Below are 24,229 nucleotides of genomic sequence, written 5' to 3' on the forward strand. Positions count from 1 at the left end.
TCTTATATATTCAGTTGTATACACAATATGACACATACTTATATAAAAAATAATATGTAATATATTCCTACAAAATAATAAGAAAGTCGATATGCGTATTTATAGCTTGTGAAAAACAAATTTCATACAAAAAATGTACATCGATATATGAAATATATTGATATTTTTTTATTAAAATGTATTACAATACATTACTAAGAATATACGAGCAGATAAATAACAATGACAATGTAAATAATTCAAAGAAAATATAAATTAATGGTTAAATTTTATTAAAAATTGAAGTGACTTTAATAAAATATTTATATATTATAAAATATACGAGATATAATAAAAAATAGTGGTAATAAAAATAATTTAGATTAGTCATATTAAACGCGTGGTTTATGTTTGAGAAGTATTGACAACGCATTGACAAGAATATGCATTAAATTTTGCGTTGAAAATGAAATAAAGTAGAGAAGGTTTTAGAATGTATAAACTAAGAGTTTATGAATGATACAAACGTGTCTGGGTTGTGAAGATTTAGAAAAATTCGTGAGCGTCTTTAAGTAGCGATGCAATTGGCTCGCAAACATCTTCATATGCGATTCGCCAAAGCTGTCTTGAACCAGCATTATAAAAAGTGTGACACTTGATTACATAAAACAAAAGGGAGCAGATGGATATGTCAAGAAGTCACAGCATGATAGATAACAGCTGACAATAATTCAACTCAACGCTCCAACAAAGAGTCTTTGACTTGCAATACCTGCTATTTCAATAGCGGCATTTGCATTATTATTTTTTCACATAATTAAATAAAAACAGAATTTTCGTAATGATATTTTTAGCATAAAACACTTTGTTGGTGTGTTAAAGTAGAGATGCAATTGACCTGCAAACATCCTCATATACGATTAGTTAGAGCTATCTCGAACCAGCATTATAAAATATGTGACACTTGGTCACAAAAGACACAAGGGAGCAGACGACGGAAGATGCCAAGAAGTCACAACACGAGACACATCATCGGATCGCTCAGGATCATCACAAGAACACATCATGACAGATGACAGCTGACAATAATTCAGCTCGACACTCCAGCAAAAACTCTATGACTTCCAATACGTGCAATTTTAAAAGCGGCATATAAAATTATTATTTTTTCACACCCCTTCGGCCATAACTAAATGTTTCGATGCATTTGATATGAATGTATTTTTTATTATGACGGTATAGTCCAGTGTTCCCCAACCAACGTTACAGCCATTTTAAAATACTGGATGCTCCGCGTTACACTGAAATCATACAGATATTTTCACTTATTCACATGAACATAGATGCTGCAGATCTTGCTTACACCGTCTGATGATAGAAAATATGTACACGCAAAAGCACAGGCTGCCAGTGACTGGTAGTGATTGCTAGTGATATTTAAATATTTGCAAAAAATATTGACTTAATTGAAATTGTATTATTATTAAAAATATATTTTTTAATAAATTATTTTTTTAATAAAATACATAAAATATTTTTTTAAATAGGACGTACGATCAATAAAGAGACATGTCATTTTCTTTATGCAATCTAAATAAAACGACAAAAAACACCACGATAACGCACTGGTTCACATTTCACTACTAAATTTAATTTTGGCCAAAAACACCTCCGTGTTATCGCAGTATTTTTATCTTGTTCCCACAGAAAAAAAACAAAGTTTTTTAACCATTGATGATTAAGCTGTCTATATTAATTTGTGCTTTCCACATTTTATATCTAAAGGGGAATACTTTTTAATAAAAAATAAATCTGTCATGATTTTTATTATACCTCGTATTTTTAACAATGTGAAAAAATCAAAAATAAAATCTTTAATTCAGTTTTTATTAATATGACACATATTTAAATATCTCATTGCACTAAAATTGACTATTTTGTTATCTAAAGACATATATTATTATATAACATGAAATATTGAAGGTTCTGTGGCGTTCTTGTGGAAAATCGAACGGAATCGGACGATTAATCCAATCTTATGTTTATATATATGTATATAGGTATATATATAAGATATGATTTAGTAACTTATGATACATGATATGAAATAGTAGCTGTGGATTTACGCTATATATGAATTAATGTTTGTAATAAATATAAAATTGTCGCACGATATATTCGTATTTATAAATATAATACATTTATTGATCATATAGAAAAACCATATTAACCTTTTAGGGTTAACGACAAAATGATTTTAAAATGTATATATACATATTTTTTGTGTAGCATTTAAATAAAATAATACAATGAAAAAACTGTGAGTGAAAATATATTAAAATGTACAACTGTATTCTTAATATTTTTCTGTTCTACGTTAGTCGATAGGATTATTATGTATTATAAATGAAGGCTTAAAAGCATGTGAAAGAGGAAACTTAATTTATTATTGAAAGTACAATAATTCACAAAAACCTTTATTTATCTTCAAACGTATAAAGTACTCAAATGGGACAGATATCATTAAAAAAATATATAGAAAGAAAGTTTTACATTAGTAGATCTAAAACAAAATTTGCTTTAAAACTATATGAATGGTTCAATATTTTCTGTCAAGCACCTGAAATAATTTTTAGCATAAGTTAAAATAAATTAAAAGTGCTAATTTAGGTATGCTTAAGTACGAATAAAAATATATTTGTCTACTCTTTCTAAAGAACCGATTATTGTATGTATTGTAAATAAAGAAAAAATAGCCATCTTCTAAATATTAAAATTAAACAAACAATAACGTTTTTTAATATTATTAAATCATTAAATTAAATGTCATCTACCTGAATTTGGGCCATTATTAATTTTTTTAAATAAATTAAAACATGGATTTATGTTATATTTGACATTAAATACTAAGCAACTTATTTTCATGTTTCAATACATTACCAATAATACATATAATATAACTATATGACATGATTTATAATATAGGGAGGAAAATTGCTATATATTGCATTTCCTGTACTTTAAAAATAATTAGTAGTCCTTACGGAAATGTTTATTTGGTCACACAAACTCAAAAGTCTGATTAAATACCCCAAGCCAGTCTAGTGGGCCGAGTGGACTCGGCCGAGTGCACAGCAGGCGCCGGTGGTGATTGACCCCTAGATGGGCGCGCGGCCTTCCACTGGATACGAGCTATGGCTGCTACGCACCCTAGAGTGGCAACAGTCAATGCCATCTGAACTGCTGCCAGCACTATCAGATCGCGAGATGATGCTCTTCTGATGTCTTCTTCCATTTCAAAATCTAATGGATTGTCTGTAGAGCTGAAAAAAATAATGGCATCAATAATACATCATCACATAAATGGTATTTTTTTGATAAAATTATATTATTTTAGTATAGTGACAAATAAATAAAACATTTTGTAACTCAAGGGCAAATTTTAAGGTAAAAAAGAATTGGGTCGGCCGGCAAGAAATAAACAACCCGCCGATCGACCAATTGCCGAGCTTTATATACCAATCCTGCTTATATCATGGTATCGGATATTCTTTGGTGGCAAATCTACATCTCTGAAGCTGTATATTTATATTTGTTTGCTTAACTTTAAATTTAACGTATCGAAATTTGATTTTGTTAATTTTTTTATGCGCTTTAAATTTCATTTAAATGATATTTTAATATAATTTCCTATAGTAATACTCTCGACAAGAAAAGAGTTTTAGCACCTATAGACCAGTATGATAAAATAAAATATTAGAGTAATGTATTGATTTTAAAATTAACGTATTGTCTATTTAATTAGTATAGTTTATGCAAAGGTTTTTTTTAATATTTATTGCAAATGGAAAATAAAGTTTTAATCTAAACATAAATATATATATAAATATAAAATTTAAATATTATAGTTTGACACGTTTACCCAATGCGTCATTCCGACATTTATACAAACATTACATATTTTGATAAAACAATCATAGTGCACACCTGAAATATTATTAACACCATTACAGATATTTTTCTAGCTTCTCACGGCTATCGCCGAAAGCATCATTCTATTTGGCATTGTCATTGAGAATCTGAATGATTTGTGCAAGAAGAGCGTGCAAGAACAAGAATGCGATCGCGACTTTCTAAAAGTAGGCAAACTTATTTTAAGATCATAAAAATTTTAGGCTTCGCATACCAGAAAGTCTGCTTCAAAAAATAATTATAACTTTTACACACAGTGAAAATTTTCATAATAAAAAAATCATGATAAAATTTTACCATGACCATGCATAGTCGTCTTTTATTTAAGATGAAAATGAGTCACAAAATGGTCGAAGATTAAGTTCACGAGAGCAAAAAAGTTTACTGCTGACATAAATGGCTCAATAGCACATGATAGATTAAGATGTTTCAAACGAAGTATATGTTAGTGAATATTACAATTAATAATCAGATAAAATTTTTAAATATTACAACCCTTATAAAGTCTTCGCCTGCTCCGCAAATATTTTTACTACCTATCTTAGATTTCTCTTTGAATCCTCTTTAACAACAAGTTGTAGGGGATTCTACATAATTTTGCGTTAAACAAAGATGGTTAATAAAAAACATTAAGAAGTTGAAATTATCATACAAAAACTACCATTTAAAAAAAATACAATATGAGAACCCCCAGAAGTAGATATCGTCACATACTTAAAAAACGTAAGTAATGGATGTTTACAAGACCCTTACAAATACAACTCAACTCCATTCAAATCATAAACACTGAACATTATAATTATTATAATTATTTGTCACGCTCGAACAATATTATTATTTTCATTCAATAGCACGTTAAAAAATGTATGTTCATATTTTACTGAATACATAATTATTATATTTGCTCAAAACAAGACTCTTATTCTCATGTATTCGCTTCAAAGACCGTAATCCGACTAGATTAAATACTAATTTACAGATTGTCACCCTTTATGAAAAAAAAAACGTTGCGTATATAAGGGGGCAGGAAGTAGCTATACGTTCTAATTGCTCGAAATATCTACATCTACCATTCGTCAAAGTCGCTAAAAGTAAAATTCAGTTGGGATAAACTCAAATGCATTTTATTTTAAATAATCAGACATCAAATTAATAGTGAATGAATATTTGTTTTTTGCCACAAAGATAAGAAATGTTAAAACACATTATTGTTACGTATGTATGTTCGGCATTAGTAGCTTACGGCTCACATGCCGGTTCCGGCTCATTAAGCAATGATCCTTAATTTATTGTCGACTGGAATATTTTAACATTTATAGCGTTTGAATCGTGTTTTTTTAATCTGAAGCTCTAGTATTTGAGTCAAAGCCAAAGCAAACTAATTCACCCTGTAATTAAAGAACTCGTATGTAACCCACAAGGTTGAAAAGGTTATCCGCCCCATATGTAGACGCTATAAAAACATGCGATAATTTATATGCCAACGTTCTGTGAATGAACGAAGCCAGTTTTTCGAATGTAAACAACAAAAGGAAACACAAATACCTCCAGGGGATATTTTCACTATGCGAAGTGATGTTTGTAAGATGTAGTACGTATATTTTTTTTAAGATAGTATAACGTATACGTGTACGTGAAAGGGAGAAAACCATAATGGATATTTTTCCTCTCGCATTCACCAAAAAAGTGAAATTCCCTCACCTCAAAAGGAATCTGGCGCGTAGTAAAAAGAAGCATAATATTTTATAAAAGTGAAAAGTTTTTCAATAAAGAACGATGTGAAAACAGGAAAAATGTCAATTTAATGGCTATATTTTTCGAAGAGTATAAAAAGGATAATCCTCGCAAAATCCGATCTGAAACACTAATGCGTCCCAATGCTGTCCTTTGTCGGGAACGTTTATCATGCACAGCCTTGGGGATGGAAAATTCTAAAAATAAAGATTGCTTTGGATTGTTCAAAAAGGGTCAACGCTTCCGGTTGTTGATAAGGATACCGAGATAAAGCTTTTTTGCGAGGGTAAAAGCGTAATAAGACTCTGGGCTTAGCTCCGAAATTAGAATATCAAAAGATTTCTAACCGGAGTAGCAATAAATAATATACGAGTAAAATATATATGTTTTTATTATATTGTAATAATAAAACACTTTGATTTAAAATACGTACATTTTTCAAGAACGAATTTTGCAAAGGTTCAATATAATTAAGAAAACTGATATTTTGATTAAAGTAAAAAATATATTTTGTACTATATTTTTGAAAATTTATATAGACTTTCTATTATTGGGTATAAATCTAACAAACACAGATAAGGTACCCTTTTTTATTAGTTTGCGTTGAGAAGAAATTTCATTCGAAAACTTTTATATTGAAATTTACGTTCTGTATAACATTTTATATATTTATAAATAAACATTTAATCTCAAAATATATTATTAATAAATAGTACTCCTTAAATTTACTCAATGTATTTAAAACAGAGTGTATATACTGAAGTGGTTACGCTTATTAACTTTGTTGAGGAGCTCTCTAAGAAACGGATTGAGATGTAGAGCCCAGTATTTAAATATAAATTTGAGCTTTTAATTAAAAACCTCAACGATGGCTTCAATGTAAATCTATCGATATTTATTCATTATTAAAGGAAAATAAATTAAATAAAAACAGTCAATGTTTCACATTAATATCTTCAACGTTTTACTTTTGGGTCAATGGATGTTCAAGAAATATTCAAAAATACATTTATAAATATTTAAAAATACTTGACCGGCCTGAAATGATAGAAATCCGCTATAAAATATTTAAAAGGGTTGAAATTAAAGTGGGGGTTGGATTCGGACAGATGTAAAGCGTGTGCCACATGCGGAACGAATATCGTATCGTAAAAATATAGTTAATATTATATTTTAATACTACAATTTGTACTTGCGATAAATATGTAAATATATATTATTTTTTTCAAAAAAATATTTGTAATTTTAATATAAAGTATTATGACTTACTAAATTAATATAATTTATTTAATAATCAAAATTCAATATAAAAAAATATTTATGTAATTTTAAATATGCAAATACTACCCATAAATATTTTTTAAAAACAGACAAATACTTCACTGAATATTATTCACTGTATTTTATTACAAATAAATAGTTAAACTACGTTTAATAAATTACGTAAATATATATCAATATACTGGAGAGGCTTTAGCGGTATTTTACTTACAAAAATTCAGGTTTTAATGTTGTTTTAGTTAAAGAAATAATATTTGTTTTTGATGAATTCGTACGTTTATTACAAAACAATAATTTTTGCATTATAATTTGTAATATTAATTTTACTTGGTTGTTCTTATAATGTAAGTATAAAAATATACATAGCATTGTCTGGTTTTTTGTTACATAGCCGCTGGACTTTTAAGTCGTATGCGATTGCGTTTCAGAAATATGTTATTATATCTAGTCAGACTAAATTATCCTGAGTACTAATTAAGCTGTCATATCATTGTATGATTCAAGGACTACCAAATGCTTAATATTTGAAGTGAAAAATCCGAATATATTTTGAGCATTAACCCCATTTCAAATTACTATATATGGAACAGTAAATCGATAACGAGCTTTGAATCGATATGCTACCACATTTATGGTTACCGGTCACAACCGCAGCTAAAGTGCATTACGGTTCGTGTATTTTGAGGTCCATTTTACCATTCGAACTCATAAATATTCAACAATTAGAACGAAGACTAATTGCATCGATGCTATTTCAGGTTTATCAATTATAGAACTGGAAAATATAAAATAAAATAAAGGTAGTATATGTCACTGTTTAATTATGATTCGGTGTATTTTATATGCTGTGTTAAAAATTGAGAAAAATTAGGTAGCGAAAGTATGAATTTTTATTATGGTTTTAATTAAACACGAGACGCCCTTTCGCGCTTTCAATTTGTTCAAGATACGCCTAAAGAGAAGTAAAAAAATATAATTAACGCTACGCCTTGTCCAATCAACTGTCATTTAGACGAAGGCAAAATGTAGGCAGTGATACTGGTGAATTTTCACTAAAATGAAAAATAAATTAGGTGTGGAGACGATATTAAAAAAAATATTGTGTAAAATATTTATAATGTTAATAAAATTCTACGCTGTTAATGTAAATTTATTTATAAATACATTTATTCGCCAGAATGCGTAATCCGAAGGTGCTGAGAAGATAATCCATTACAGTGACACATTGGGTCCGTTTTATAAGAGAAATGTGATACAACCCTTATTTATTATAAAAGTTAATAATATCAAGATTATATAACGACTAAAGAGTATTTATTAAAAAAATAGGATATAATATTTTGCTTCGTTTTTCATTTACATATTTGAGATGAAAACGTTAATTTTATGCAGTAACGTTCTACGTGGAAAATGTATTAACATAATTGTTCAATTATTTTTTATGTCTTGAACTATTTTACAGAAAATTAAATATGTTTATTAACTGAAATAAAGATAAAATGAAAGTGTATTTAAGTAAATATATTCATTAACTGAGATACACATCATAAATATAAAAATAATATTTTATCTTTAAAGTAACTATGGAATGCACTATTTGGCTTTTAGCTTACTCAGAAATTCACCTTTTATTTTGTCAGGACCGTTAAGATTGTATTTGCAACATTTGTCACGATAACATTATATAAGCACACGTGACGATCACAGAATTATGCAGATAAAGACCACTTAAAAATGCACATTTCAAATGGTCATAAACAAACGACAGTCAGTGTCTAAGAAAATACAAAAATATTATAATAAGAATGTGGCTAGCAGGTACTCAAATAATTAGTGACAGTAACAACGTTGCCAAATCTCCAGCTGCTCAAATTATGACTGATTAATAAAATAAACCACACTTCTTCATGAATAAATCGCTAGCACTAAATTCTGTCAAAAAATTATAGGCATGAAAATTGCATTAAATCATAAACACCAGTGATTTAATAAGACTTAAAATTGACTTTTTCTTTTAAAATGAAGGAAAGTACGGCAAGACTTTTTTTGCAGATTAATTCGATGTACACTCACTTCTCGATTTATGTGGTTGTTCCGTTTCAGAATTCTTTTTATGTAATGTTTATTTAATTTATAAGTACACAGTGAAATGTGTGTACTCTAAAAAGCAACTCATGATACACTGCTTGGGCAGTGAAAGAGGTTTCAGATGTAGATCAAGTAAAGATGTGAGTGTAAGCCATTAATCCATGCGTTCATACATTGCTGTGCTACATGTGTGATAGCAAATATGTTTGATTGTCGCATAAATCTAGGAATAAGTGTATCTGCTATGAATAAAAAAAATAAAAAATATTAGTCGCAAAGTTTTGAGTAAGAATTGCCAAATAAACACAAATTTAAAAATAACCACCCAAATGTCATCTTTTTTTAATTGGCTGTCCTACCGAAAGGGGCGAAAAAACAAGATATTATGCTATTAAATCACTAATACCAGTAACAAAACCAGTTTTGGCACAAGATTTAAAAGTGTTAAAAAACTGTTAAAATAGGACACCACCGTGAGAAATATTTTTTGCATATTAAGTAGAAGTACGTGTCATGAATCAGAAAGATTAAAAATATCTGTCGCAAATGCTTTAAAAAATGATAACACATGCATTCATGCATAAGCGGTCAATGGAATTTTGTTTCACCACACTTTTGTATTTAACTATTCCACCCACAAGCGCCGAAAAATAATTAATTGATGATTATTTCCTTAGATATTTTTCTCACATTTACGCTTGAATATACACGTCAGATTTCTATACATCAGAACTTTAAAGGCTTTTTAGACTATTGAAGGTCACAGAAGCCGCTGCTTCTCTCTTCGCATACCTTAGTACAGCTCAATATCCAGAATATAAAATTGAAACCGCTTTGTAGACATATGGAGCCTACAGACGCACCCACGGGCTTTTTTACGTTTAACTAACATAAACAAACTGTACATGACGATCCTAATTATTGCACCAAAAATAAATAGCATTTTTTTTAATAATAAACATCTTTGACACAAAGGTTAAGACAACATTCTTTGTAAAGTAATGTAATCAACAATAAAAGTCTGTTTCTGCCCCAAATCATCGTTTTGGCATTAAGGTCAAGAGAAGGAAAGAACAAAAGCATCCATTATCTTCATAAGAGACACTTTTTTAGAGAAACAAACAATAAATTTATAATAAAAAATTTTCATTTTAAAATTTAAAGATATTTTTTTGATTAAATTTAAATAATAAAAAAATAGTTTATAATTAACTATTAAATTATTAATTAATTTAAAATTTTCAATCTTTAGCTTAACCCAAAAATTATTTTAATTTTTAATTTATTCAAATAAAAAAATATTAAAAAAATTTATATTTAATTTCGTTTCTGATTTTAGGATATATGAGAGCTGAGTAAAAATTTTTCCAAGTGGAGCTACGCCGAGTATCGACTTGAGAAAATCGAGGAAGCAGCCGCTTCTCACTTACCGTCAAATAGAGAAGACAAGACAATTGATGACAACGTTATGCAGACAATGCTACATATTTGTACTATTAAATTATGAATTTATTTTCAGAGTAATAATCTAACTGCAAATATTAATTTTAATACGCAAATAAGATATACAGTACATGTAGTTTCAAATGTGTTTTAAACAATATTGTTTCAAGTTTTTTATATTTATTTATTTATAACACTTAAACGTAAAAGTTAATTCAAAAATATTTTACTATATAATAAATATAATGCAATGTTAATATTTTTGTGTAAATTTTTAACAGTTTTTTTCTTTAAATAGCTCAATGGAAATTTATTAATATTACAACTTTTCCTATTAAAGAAAATATTTTTCCATAGAAAATAAATATTGTATTTTTACTTTTTTTCAATACGTACGATAATAGTATTATTACTTTAATCTGCAAGTAGTTTTTTTAGATGTAGATATTCAATTTTATTCGACAACAAATTAAGGACCTTCTCAAGAAACACTAGCGTAAGATTAAATAAAATTTTATATGTTCTTGTGGCGACCTTAGATTTTTTAATTCTATACCTTAGGGATTTGCCTTAGACGTTTATTATTACAATATTAGTTAAAATTTGTAAACTTAACCAAAGCGAAGTGACAAGTTTCAAACTTGTCATGAGCTTGTGGTTTTGTTAACATTAAACATATTTTACATAATATCATGTAAATAGCGAAACATTGAATTAATACTCGAATTAAAAAAAAAAATTATTATTTTTTTATATGAAATTCTATTTTTTACTCAGTTAATTTAATTATGTTTAATGGTTAATTTAATTTGGGCGAATTAAACTTGAATATATATACCTGTGATGGGAATCTTGTGGCTGTAGTAAAGTCCTGAAGCTTTGTACGAACAAAGCTATGTGACAGCAACAAGCAGCAGCCCAAAGGGCAGCTAAAGGTCCCCCTCCTCCTACCACTCCTGCCCTTCCTCTGCGATGAATGGAGGCAGCTGGAAAATTAAGATAAATGATAAAATTAATTGTGATTTCCCATTGCCTTATGAGGCAAAACATTATTAAATTAGACAGCTGTTTAAAAAGTCAGAGACTTGCATTATACTTTACCAATTCCATACAAATACAGTTATAGACATGTTTCCAAATTAAAGCATCTTCATTGTGAGAAACAAAGACTCACTATCAGCAAGTAGAACAACAAGGACTATCCTGCGTAATTTTTTGTGAACAAAACAAAATAAAAGTTGGTAACTATAACACTTTTTGGATACCACCTAGTTACCAATACAAAAAGAGTTTTTGTATTGTAGAATCTATGTAGTGAAACATAGAAATCGAATATCATAGTTTATATTTTTCTATATTATATTACACATAGAATTATGTTGCTTTTATCAATCCTAAATTTTGCTATCTTTTTAATACTAAAATATCTGTATTACTTATAAAAATACTAGTATTTGCATATTATTATTTTACCAATTTTTTGTAAAGAACCAATTAATATGAATATTATTACAAGCTGTTTGTAAGTTTTTTTTACTATCCCCTCATTTGCAGATAATTCTTCCATTTAATTAATATATAGGATTTTTGATACAAATTGATTTCTTAAGTAAACAACTGCGCGAATTTTTTAAGAATTCGATGTTATAGCTCGTTAATGAAAAAAATATTTTTTATAGACAATGTAATATGCTGTGTATTTGTATTAAAAATAAGAGACACATTAGTTTCATAATATTTTTAGAAAAATATGTTTGTGTGTACTCTAAACTAAGTAATAATACAAGCACCTACATACTTCGAACTAAGTGCTATTTCTAACAAGTCTTCGGCTTAACTTAATATATTATGTACATATATATTAAGAAACCATATACTTGTATTATAATATTATATTTGGTTTTTAGAATATATAAAGTAGATATAGCAAGCATGTAAAGATGGATTACGAAAATACATAATTCAAGGGAATGTAAAATTCATACATAAAATTCGGTTTGGCGACAAAGTTTGTCTGTGCTTGAATTAGCAATCAAAAATGTCGGAAATACCTGGAAACAAAGCTGACAAGCTAAAGTAAGAAAATAAGATATTGCTCGTACCAGAGAAACTTTTTAAAAGTTGTAATGACAAAACTAAATTGGCTATGTTTGTCCATGTATGTATATACATATATATATATACAGATTGGAACATCTTTAAAATATAAATATCAACGTTAATGTAAAAAGTTAGAAATTCTAAATATATATAGAGTTAAATTGTATGGTTAACACATAAAGTTTATATGGTAAAAATAAACTTAGTTAAACACAATTTCAGTTTAAACATAACTTTTTAATTATCAGAACGAAACATTACCTGTACAAAAGTTGAATAGGTACGGTAAAAGTTTTCTCAACAAAATCTGAATCAGAAATTGCACAATGGAACAATGACTGCCGGTACGGCGTACCGGCAAACCATATATTAAATTTAAGTATTAACAAAGCACTAACTGGGATTGTTATAATTTGATTTTGTATCCAGTTGTTTCGTTTCATAATAGTTATTAACATGTATGTTAAAACACTAGAGACATGTGTATATTATCTTGCTATAGTAGTTATAAATAAGTAGTGTAATAAATATATATTAAATTGGATTTAATATGTTTTAATATAATCTTTGGTGTTTTAAAATAGTTTTATTAATATATATGTATTATATTATTTAAATAAAACATATATTACGAGATTTTATTTTAGTAATTTTAATTATTAGTTTTAATCTAATTTTAATTCAGAAGAATTCAAATCACGTATTTCATACTTGAAAACGTGACTTTGAATCAAAGTACGTGATAAAATATCCATTTATGTTATTACTAACATATAGCTAATTTTTATGAAAATATTTGTGTGTAAATGTAATATGATTTAGTACGTAAACTTATTTATAACCGTTCCAACTTAACTTATAAGATAGCTACATATGAAAGAGTTGTATACTATAACCATAATTACAATATATTTGAGAAAAGGGTATGAAAAAGATTTGCAGACTGCTACAAAAATAAATTAATTAAAAGAAGCATGTTCGTATTATGATATGCTATAATTTTTTTATGCACCCCAATTGCTGCATAATTAAGCTAATTGTTTTAAATTGTAAGAAGAGCCGTGACACGAATGTCATGCGGTATCCGTTTTAACGCATTTTTTCAGGGGACAGCCTGACTTCGGTTTGTGCGTTTTACCATAAAATCTTACTAACTTAATAAAAAAGGTTTGGATTTCCTTCGTCGCCCTATTTTTTATGACTTTTTTTGAAGTTCGTAATATGGTATGTAATAACTTTGCTATATACAGCCATTGCCACCTAACTCATTCCAATCTAATTTATAAGAGCTATACACGAATAGTCTTATATATATGAATTTATCAGATTAAAGAGATGGTTTTGAGAAGAATTTTCAGACTGTAATTTACGGCAATTTGTGTAAAATAGTCGAATATTGTGTGACGTGCTTAATTATTAAAATAAGAGACAAGATACTCATATGCGCTGCAAATACAACGCGGTATTTGTATTAACGCATATTTTATGGGTCAGTTGGACTTCGGTTTGTGTTTCTTACCCTAAATTTTCTATATCTCAATATAAAATGTTAATATTTTCTTTGTCGCTTTATTTTTGTGTTTGTTTTCATGCTTTAGATCAGTGATCGCCAGGGCTTCCAATATTTACACTCATACATTTGCGTATGCTAAAGCCAAGTCACAAGAAAAAAGTCATATACGCCGTACAAAAATACGATTGTGTGTTGTTTTTGTTTCTACCTGCGCTGCAATAACGGCTATTATTGGGAAACTGCAGCGTATCGGCATACTTCGGCGAGTTAATGCAGAGGTCAATAGCAATTTTATACGTATGATATAATATTTAAAAACATTTTAAGAATCAATGAAATTTTTTTGATGTAGTGACACAAATTATATACATATAATATTTATAAATTTTCATACAGAGAAAATATATTTAAAGAAAATTTACATAAAAAAGTACACATTTAAAAATAAAAATTAAAAATAAAATCACGGTTAAGTTGGAAGTAAAAATACCAAGACAAGCGATTTGACGATGGATTACACAGTGATTGGTTAAAAAAAGCAACATTCGTAACGGTTTGAATCCTTGAGGTTACTTCAGAATGTACATCTGTCATTTCTATGACATCGTCTGTGCAATCTAAATTTGCCATGTATCTTCCGATATAAAAATAATGTAAATATAAAAATAATTTTTTCGGCTCATTTCGCACAAAATAAATAAAAAAAATCATATATATGTAATATCACAGTAACTGGTTGTCAACTCCTAGCGTGTGTGTGCTAGTCCAGCGTGCGTGTGTTTTGGATAAAAATTGGAAGCTCTGACGTTCACTGCTTTAGATGTTCAAGCAACCATAAGATAAGTTTGTATGCATATTTAAACATATCTCCGCGAACTAAGTTAGTGGAATAAGTTTGTATAGAAAGTGAAGCTCAATACTAGATATGATAAAGGTTTAATTGCCCTCATTTTTATATCAAATATATGTCGCCTATTTATTTTATAAACTTCGTTTCAAATTGTGGTAAGCCTTTGTAATACAACACTATAAATAATAGTTTCACCCGTCCTTTAACGTGACCTTTACATTTGACATTTGCCTTTCAAGCCTTGTTTATTTATTTATTAATATATTCAATATCACGTTCACAATTTGTTTAACTGAGTGCTTATCCGCTCGTTAGCTCAATCAGTCGAAATAGTTGATCTAACAATTAATTTGATTAAATCGTGCTCTAGTACGAACATAAATTACGTCATATGTAATTTTCTCAAAGCATTTAATATATATAATAATTTTCAAAAGTTCCCGTGAGCTTTATATGTGGCTTGGATGAAATATGTCGTAAATCACTCTTGGCTTAAAATTGACGCGAAAATCCCACAGCTTTCCAAGAAAAGCTATACTTACTCTTCATTACGGTTTTTTTATCAGAAGAAATTAAAAGCCTTAAATCAATTAACGCAGATTAATTCCACATATTAATTGGTTTAATTTAATGTCATATTTTAACGCGGTGTCAAATTAAAATGTATTTATTTTAAGTACAAAGAATTTTCGAAAATTATTAGGTGATTCTGTTTCTGCAAAAGTCCGTATGACATAATTTTTTTTATCATGCCTTAGTCATAAAAACGTTGTGATTTAATTAGTGTTTAAAATCGATGTTAGAATTTTGTGCAAGAGTTTTTAAGTAATTCGTTTATTTGCGCAAAAACTGCTGTTAAATTCATTTAAAATTTGTTTATGTTTAATGACTTTAAGAACTGAATAAATAATCTCAAGTTTCATCCACTGATTTTTTATAAAGCTGTAAGGTGTGTGAGAATTTGAGTAGACACAAGCACAAGTTTTAAAACTGTAGTGTGAGGGTCAATTTATTTGGCCAAAAGCTAGGCGACACCGACGTGGCGGCTGCGAGAGCAACACTACCACGACGGCGGTGCTTCTTCCGCCAATATCATTTATAATATACAATAATAAATAATTACTGAAGCTGCTCAATCTGTGTCTGATATTCACCCATCATTATTTGGCCGCCAAAGAACTTTTATAAAGGCAAGGTGGGTTTAGTTAGGTTTGGATTTAAGCACCTTGAGAAGTTTCACCACTGTCAAATTAAGTTTCAACGACAGTTGAGACCAGCATATAGTTTCATTAGTACCTTGCATTTAAATTTTATTTTAGCTAGTAGAAATATATGTATATCTACTGATAAAAATGTATTAAAATTCCATTAAATCACCAATGAAAATGTAAAAAAATATATTTTTCTTTGTAGATATATTTGGATCACCTTCACATTTGATTCTATAATAAAGTATTTTCTATGTTCTTACTTTTTAATGCATAAATATGAGTTCGTTGTTTACATTTCTTTCTTTGTTCAAGTTGGATCAACACGTGTTGTTTGTAGTGCTTTTTTCGCGAAGGTTGCTGTAAAAGCATCATATATACATATGTACATACATGGGCTAAGCTTTGTGTTATTTTCTAGAGCTCATTAAAATTGAGCTTAGGGCTACAGCTTTAAAAGATTAGTTGTCGACACAAAACAACACTAACGATCTTTCTTAGAATTATGCAAGTCAATTATGTATTATTGTATCTTATAAAATTTACATTTTGTAACACTTGTATTTCAGAGCTATAGTCTCAATGTGGAGTCTATCGATTTACTTGGACTATTGTGTCGTGATGTAATACGTTTCAAACCAGTGATATATTTGTTATCGGTGCGGAATGTATCACGACACAAAGGCGAATTGGATATTTACTTTGCCTTTGCTATAAATTTACTCTGTGTCTTAACTTTCCGAATCGATTTCATTCATATCAATAGAATTGAAGGTGATCTTAAGCGATTTCATGAGACGCGGGAGGAGCACCCCCAGAAATAAAAATCGTTATCGATTTGAAAACGTGAACAGAGGACTTTTCGGACAAAGCAGCACGAATAAATCATAGTAGTCAATATCTCAATAACCCGAACAATATGATTATCTAAATTCAAATGTAAAAATTAATTATAGATTTTCTAGTAACTAACGGGAATATGATAAATTTAAAAAAATATTTTTAACAAAATGCATATGATTTAAAAAAAAAATATCGTAACATCAACAAAGAATGTTAGAAACTTGCATTTTCATGTTAGATAAAGACTTTTGATATACTTAATTAGTTAAAAAGGACCAGAAAGTCACTAGATAATAGATTCATTTATCGACTGCCACCCTGTAACAATTATATGAGTCAGATGAGAAGGGGCGTGCAATCCTTTGGACGTGTTTATCAAAAATAATTATTATTTTTTTAATGCAAATTTTACTGTTACTCTATTTTTCATTTACTTTTTATTTATTTAAAATATTTTTGTTATTAATTTAATAAAATTATCTGAAATAAATCCACCTGACACTAGTCAAAATCGCTTGCAAAAACTCAAAAATTGAATCAATAAAATGATTTTAAAACTGATTAGATGATTGCAATTTTTACACTAATTCGATCAATTTAGAATAAAAATTGTGTTTCAAAAATGTTTTTAAGCTAAATTCGGAAAATAATTAAGTGGAAACACATTTTTTAAAATAATTTATAATCATTAATTAGTAGAAGATTAAAAATATTATAATTTTAATACAAAACCAACTTTTCCTTTACAAATAAAATACATAATCAAAAAAATATCTACAATCTATTTCATAATTTTAAATTAAAATTCCAATAATCGAATATTCGATTAAGAATCTTACTTGGAATTTATCACACAAGATGTCGCCAACGTTTAGAATCAGACATGACAGCAAACAAATAATAAGAAATATTGAATAAAAAATAATTATTTAGTAGATAAGAAATAAAAATTGCCAGCTTTCAAACGGTAGTTTGTAGTATTGTGTTTTAATCCATTAAAATGTAATAACTTTTAGATGAAAATTGAATATTTCACTGTTTGTAAAAATATCGGTTATGTTATTTTTTCTCCCAAAACAACACACGACACGTTGTTTACAAAGCTTTTATTTTCGTCAATGGGAGAAAAAATGTTAACCTTAAATATATATCGCGCAACTGTTTACCTTTGTTTTCCATAAATGAAAACAATATTAAGCAAAATTACGAATGGATATATTTTAATGAATATTTATAAAGGAATTCTAGGTACGCAAATAAATTGTGAAAAATTTCGAAATTATACGAGATTTTGCCGCACTCAATAATTGTAGCTTGATAGCAAAATAACATGTTATATATATTTATATAGTATATAAAAAGCTTAAATTATTTATACAAAAATACTGGTATTTACCATTATTTATATATTAAAAAAATGATAGAATATTGAATAAACGGTATTGAACGAACGCCTTAGTTTTAGAATATCTCAATGAATCTCAAATACTTATTAGATGGATACAATAATATAAGTGAATTTACATAATGAAATTGTGCTAAAATTACTTCAATAAAAATAAAATAAAATATATATTGAATAGTATTAAAAAAATATTAATCAGGAATATATTATATATATAAATAAATCTCAAATCCTGAGAATCTTTGTGTTTTATTATCGTGAAAAACTTAATTTTAGAAAGTATTAAAAGTGTCTAGACACAAATTCCCTACTTTATATTATTTAATTGACAGTTATTACCTGCTGCTAGTACAGTGGCTCCTCCCGCAGGAATCCCAAGCCCCAAATTCGTTTCTCTCCTCTCTTCAATGAAAGCTACGCTGCCCATTACCATGGCTGAAATTCCACATACGATCTGTAACAAGATGAACATCTTCATTAATATTCACGTCATATTTGCATATATTCAAATACGAACACGGTTAAATAATATTTGTATTATAAATTAATGCTACATATCCGATGGCTAGTTTTAGTTAAGCTTAACCGAGTTCGAGTTAATATTTAATTGCGTTCTAGTGTAGGTTCAAATTTGACTCGGGTTAATTATTAATTAGACGTATTTATAGTATGTGTATTTTTATTATAATTTGCAAATATTGTGTTTCATTCAATGAATATTGCGTGTTATATATAATTGTGTTGTAGTAGATCCTACACATTTCACGAACTCACATTTAAATAAAGCACCCAGCAGTAGAAATCGCCGCAGATTAATAAAAACATGAACGATGATGTCGATCGCGTACCAATAAAATAAAATAAAATATTGTTAAGAATAACTAACATACATATTTTAAAAATAAAAACAATACAGATTTTACAATACTTTTACATTTTTTTAAAACAATAAATATTAAACTTTCTGATTTTTGCAATAATTTATTTATTTTTAACACTTTACGTGGCGATGTTTGCACGACCGTTCAACTTAAATACTGTTGACAGCGATACGTGTTTATATGTTTTGATCCCAGTTTCTCAGGCATCATATCAATAACATGGCAAACTTTAGTGCCTCCTAACCCGTGGTATACGTAGGTCCAAGTAATAAAAAAAGGGACTTGAATTTTATCTTGAGTCACAATGGAGATAAAAATTTATGGAAGGACGGAAACTAAAATTTATAGAAATATCCCAAACAGACATAATATAAGTATATTGACCGTAAAGTGTTAAAAAAAAAAAAAAAAACGTTTTTATTTTCTTGGTACGCGATTCACAGTTTTATGTTAACTGATTTCATTACCACGAATATATAATATGTGGAATATATTCATAGATTCCTACCTAAGTACTCGGATACCCACACGTTTTAAAAAGAACCACGTACCTCCTGTTATTTTTAACGGATACCCGGTTATTTTAATTTAAATATAAATTTATTATCTCCGTATAAAATTTACTATATCCCACACAATTTTTAAGATGCAAAATTTATATTTCGCAAAACCCATTTAGTAAATCCCGATTTAACAATCCAAAAGTATTGTTTCGCAATGTAAGTTTTATGATACATTTCATTTCGGCATCCTTAAACATTTGTCGCTTAACAAAAAATAAAATAAAATGTGAGTATTTGCAAAAAATACACGCTAAATACTCGGGGGACGGTCGTACACCAAAAACAGTGATTAATGATTGTTAGATTCTTGATCGCTCGTTATCCATCGGTTGATGGTTAGCACTTTAACAGATTTTATTTTAAACTTTAATTCAATTTTGATAGTAATTACATAAAATAAATATTTTGATTAAGTAACTAATATTTATTATCGAAAAACAAAAAATATTTATTCTGAAAATTCTGCATTTTTTAAATTCAAATTTTTATTCAAAATTTTATGTTTCTGTAATCCACAAGAGTTGATAATGATCAGCACTTTATAAAGTTTTTGTTTATCTCTTGACTCATAATAAAAACACATTTTTGCTGTCAACAATATATTGGGACGAGTGAGCCGTCTTACGTGTTTTAACGATGAGCAAATTCATATATTACAATTATCACACGCTCACAGACAAAAATTATATAAATTATACTTATAATATAATATAATAATTTTTGCTATCAGCATTCTAATAAAATTGAAGTAAACAATTACTTCAGATTTATATCATAGTAAATTGCGAAGTTTTGATCGAATAATTATACACCCATACATCATTATTTTTTTAACTTTTAATGCGATTACTTAAGGAAAAAATATTTAATATAAATCATAAAATCATATTTATGAGAGTTTCATTCTCGACAGCCATTAATAAATTCCGTAGATATATATTAATATTTTAATGGTTTAATCATGTGTACATATTATACAATATATACATTGTTGATAACAATTACACATTAATAGTTAAGAGAATTTAATTAGTTAATTAATATTAATTGTATTTTGATGACCTATATATATTCATAGAGAAACATCTATAAACGATTTTTTTGTAGAGTTTCGGATATCGATTTTTTCAATAGCTTAATATAATATAAAAACATTTTTGGCCATAATGTGCTTATTGTGTGATTTTATTACATGTAATGACAAAACGCACAAGTTTCTGCACACGGTATTTAATATGTTAATGATATACTATGAAATTGAAATATTAAAAAAAATGACCACTGACTTTTTTGTAAGCTTTTGCTCCCTTTCCTTGAACGATCTAAAATCCTTGAACAATTTAAATAAGTTATCCGTGGAGAAAGGGTTAAAATCCATTAATCTCAAAAATCGGTGATAACGACAATACAATATTTAATTTAAAATAAAAACAAAAAATGTCAGTAAATATTTTTTGATGCAGTTATACTGATCTGTAGGTTTATGTTTTTAATTAAATAATTTTGTATATATTTCAATTTATATATATTTTTCTTCTTCTTTTTTTAAATTTGTGAAAGGTTCTATGTATTTTTCTTAAATTTAATTATATTTACAGATAATTAATAATTTTTATTTTATTATATAACTGCAATAATTGTAAAAAATGAAAATGGTATATTAATAATAAAAAAAAACATTGGGTTTATTTTATATACACTATTATATAACCATTTGTGTGTGTTTACAATAATTAATATTAAGTTAAATTTTATTTAAATTACTAAATATGATATAATACGATTTTATTTCCAACCTTAATTTTAATTAATACCGTTATACCAGTATTGAAATTCAAGGTATATAGAGTTATTGATTTATATATACATACATATATAAAATATAACCTCATTTACCAGTAGGATTTTTATTTAAATTATTAAATTGACATTACAATTTTCCATCTAGTATGCTTTAGTTGTCCCCTGACCTTTCGCTGGTATCAATATTCAATTCTGATGCACTTTTCAAACACAAACTCGATTGAACCCGTAAAAGGTTTCTGAGTGTCGTTCCGATTTTCCAATTCCGTTTCAGATTTCCACGAATAACACTAGCATTTTCGCCTAGAAATTGCGATATGATTGAAAATCAATAGCTTCTCACCTAAAACGATCACGTAAGCAAGTGCGTAATTTGGCGAAGCCTCACGGAATTAATTTACGTCCTATAGGAAACGCGAGATAAATCAAGGGAAGTACCGTTATTATGTATTACGTTCAACGCGAAATTCTACTAATCCGCTTTTTGGCAGAAATTTAATGGCTTATGACGGAATGAAAGGGAAATTTCAAATAGGAAGTGCCATGTGCACAGTTTGCAAATACCACATCAATTACACAGAATGACATTAAACTTGAATAGGAAAGTCTCAAAGTCACGTAAATATAACGAATATTACGAATAGACTATAGAAATTTTAATATAAATATAAACGGTTCAATTTAAAATTAATTTATTTTTTATATATTTTCTTAAAGTATCTATTGCTTTTTTTTATTATATTTTACGACGTAAGATTTCCCCGGGTAAGTTGATGGAATAAAATAAGCGCAAAATAAAAATAATATGTAATCCTATCTGCATTTTTTTAAACTCGACTATAAAAATATAAAATGACTACTATTATTAGATACATTTAGAGACTGACCAAACAATCATCTTAAAAATAACAAATTTTACAAGTTATCATCCAAGGCAAGGTACAAGGTACAATATGGCAATTTCGCTACAGAACCTCTGGCAATGGTTTAGAGATAATAAACAGGATAAATGTAACAAGAATGATTGCCAACGTCGTAGCAGCTAAGGTACTAAAAAAAGAAAAACAATAATATTTTGCTGTGTAGTGCGAGATAATGTAAGAAATAATTCAAATAAGAGTGAAAAAATACCTACACTTGATAATACATTTTCATTATATACAAGCGTTTTTCTTATAATTATATATTTTTGTGTGTGATTGTGCTGATAGTCTCGAAAATATCCCAGGCTTAGTTCACTAATCCGTTCCTGGTTCTAATTTAACACGTAAAAGCGCTTTTGTATTAGTAACATAAATTAATATGATAATATATTTATTTTTAAGTACTTATGTCTTATATAATATAATTAAAAAAATAAAACATTAAGGGAAATTTGGAATTTAATTCAATTTAGATTTAAAAAGTGCTATTGTTATGGGTTTCGGTTTAAGTTCATCAAATTAAGTCTTAATAACAAATATTATTGTTCATCAATAAAAATCCTAAGACTCCGTTTAATCGGATGCAAAATACCGAAACACTTCTTGAGAAAAGGTTCTCAAAGTTGGCAGTATATGTATTAAAATTTGGCGGGCATTTCAGTTTTTTCAGAGAGGGGCCAAAGTTGGCCCCTCAATGTTTTTTTTTTTAATTTTGATTCTCTTAAGATTCATAGTATTTCATTAAATGACATGCATTTTTCTGAACTAATTAAAAGTTTAGAATCCACGTCAAAAGCAATAAAATCGTGCCGTCGCCGTCGCAGTGGATACGCTCGGTTATCTAGCACTCATATTAAATATTTGCCTGAATTTAGGTTAGTTTTAAAATAACTATTTTTTCATATAAGTTAATTAAGGAGACCAGGTATCCTCATCAAAAATGTTATCCTCTTTGAATAGAAATATCAAAAAAACTTTTATTTTGAGCACTCGTAGCAATTTCTTCTCCTCAACAATTTCGGAGATAATTTTTTAAGTAATAATTTTGCGACGATTTTTTTAGCTCTCGCGGAAATCTGTCCTTGATCCTTTTCAGACAAAAATTTCCGAGATAAATTTTAAGCTAAAATTCCGTGATAATTTTTTTTGGGTTCTTTGTTCTCCTCGAACAAAAAATCTAAGATGGCCTTTTTATTTTTGGTGTCCTCCTTTGATATTTTTAAAATCTAGTCACATTAAGATAATAAACTATGCAGAGATGTTTTATTAAATATTCTTAACCTGTTACATGCGTTAGACGTGTATACACGTCAATCGCAAACTATATTTTAGTGCAGTTGATAAAAATATCATTCACTACATAAACTCAAAATTTGAATAAGAAGTAATAAAAATGTCATTAAGTAGTATATTTCCTTTATATTATATTACTAATAAGACTGCTATGTATTAAAAAAAATATATATTTAAAACTAAATTTCGCAGTAACTGAATAAAATTATTTTTATTGACTATATATGTAAATATATACATAAATATTAAAATCGCTTACCTAAATGTAAACATTTTAATTATTGGCTGATTTTATTTATCTTGATAAAAATTTATTAAGTCATGTAGCGAGAAAATAAAAAAGTTATATT

At 27.8% G+C, this 24,229-nt stretch overlaps 1 protein-coding gene across 1 annotated transcript in view; it reads right to left on the reverse strand.

Annotated features, from left to right (window-relative positions):
• Positions 1 to 385: 385 nt before the first annotated feature.
• The window catches only part of LOC148230135 (uncharacterized), a 48,914-nt gene continuing 25,070 nt past the window's right edge, over positions 386 to 24,229 (reverse strand). The window contains exons 3-5 of the mRNA XM_088197319.1: positions 18,756 to 18,870; positions 11,336 to 11,483; positions 386 to 3,302 (exon numbers count right to left, since the gene is read on the reverse strand). Of these exons, the coding sequence (XP_088053445.1) occupies positions 3,062 to 3,302; positions 11,336 to 11,483; positions 18,756 to 18,870 (504 nt within the window). The 3' untranslated portion in view covers positions 386 to 3,061. The remainder of the gene's footprint in view (positions 3,303 to 11,335; positions 11,484 to 18,755; positions 18,871 to 24,229) is intronic.

This window comes from Plectrocnemia conspersa, unplaced genomic scaffold, assembly GCF_051122295.1.
Source record: "Plectrocnemia conspersa isolate PC_06_02 unplaced genomic scaffold, ASM5112229v1 ptg000011l, whole genome shotgun sequence".
Classification (NCBI taxonomy): domain Eukaryota; kingdom Metazoa; phylum Arthropoda; class Insecta; order Trichoptera; family Polycentropodidae; genus Plectrocnemia; species Plectrocnemia conspersa.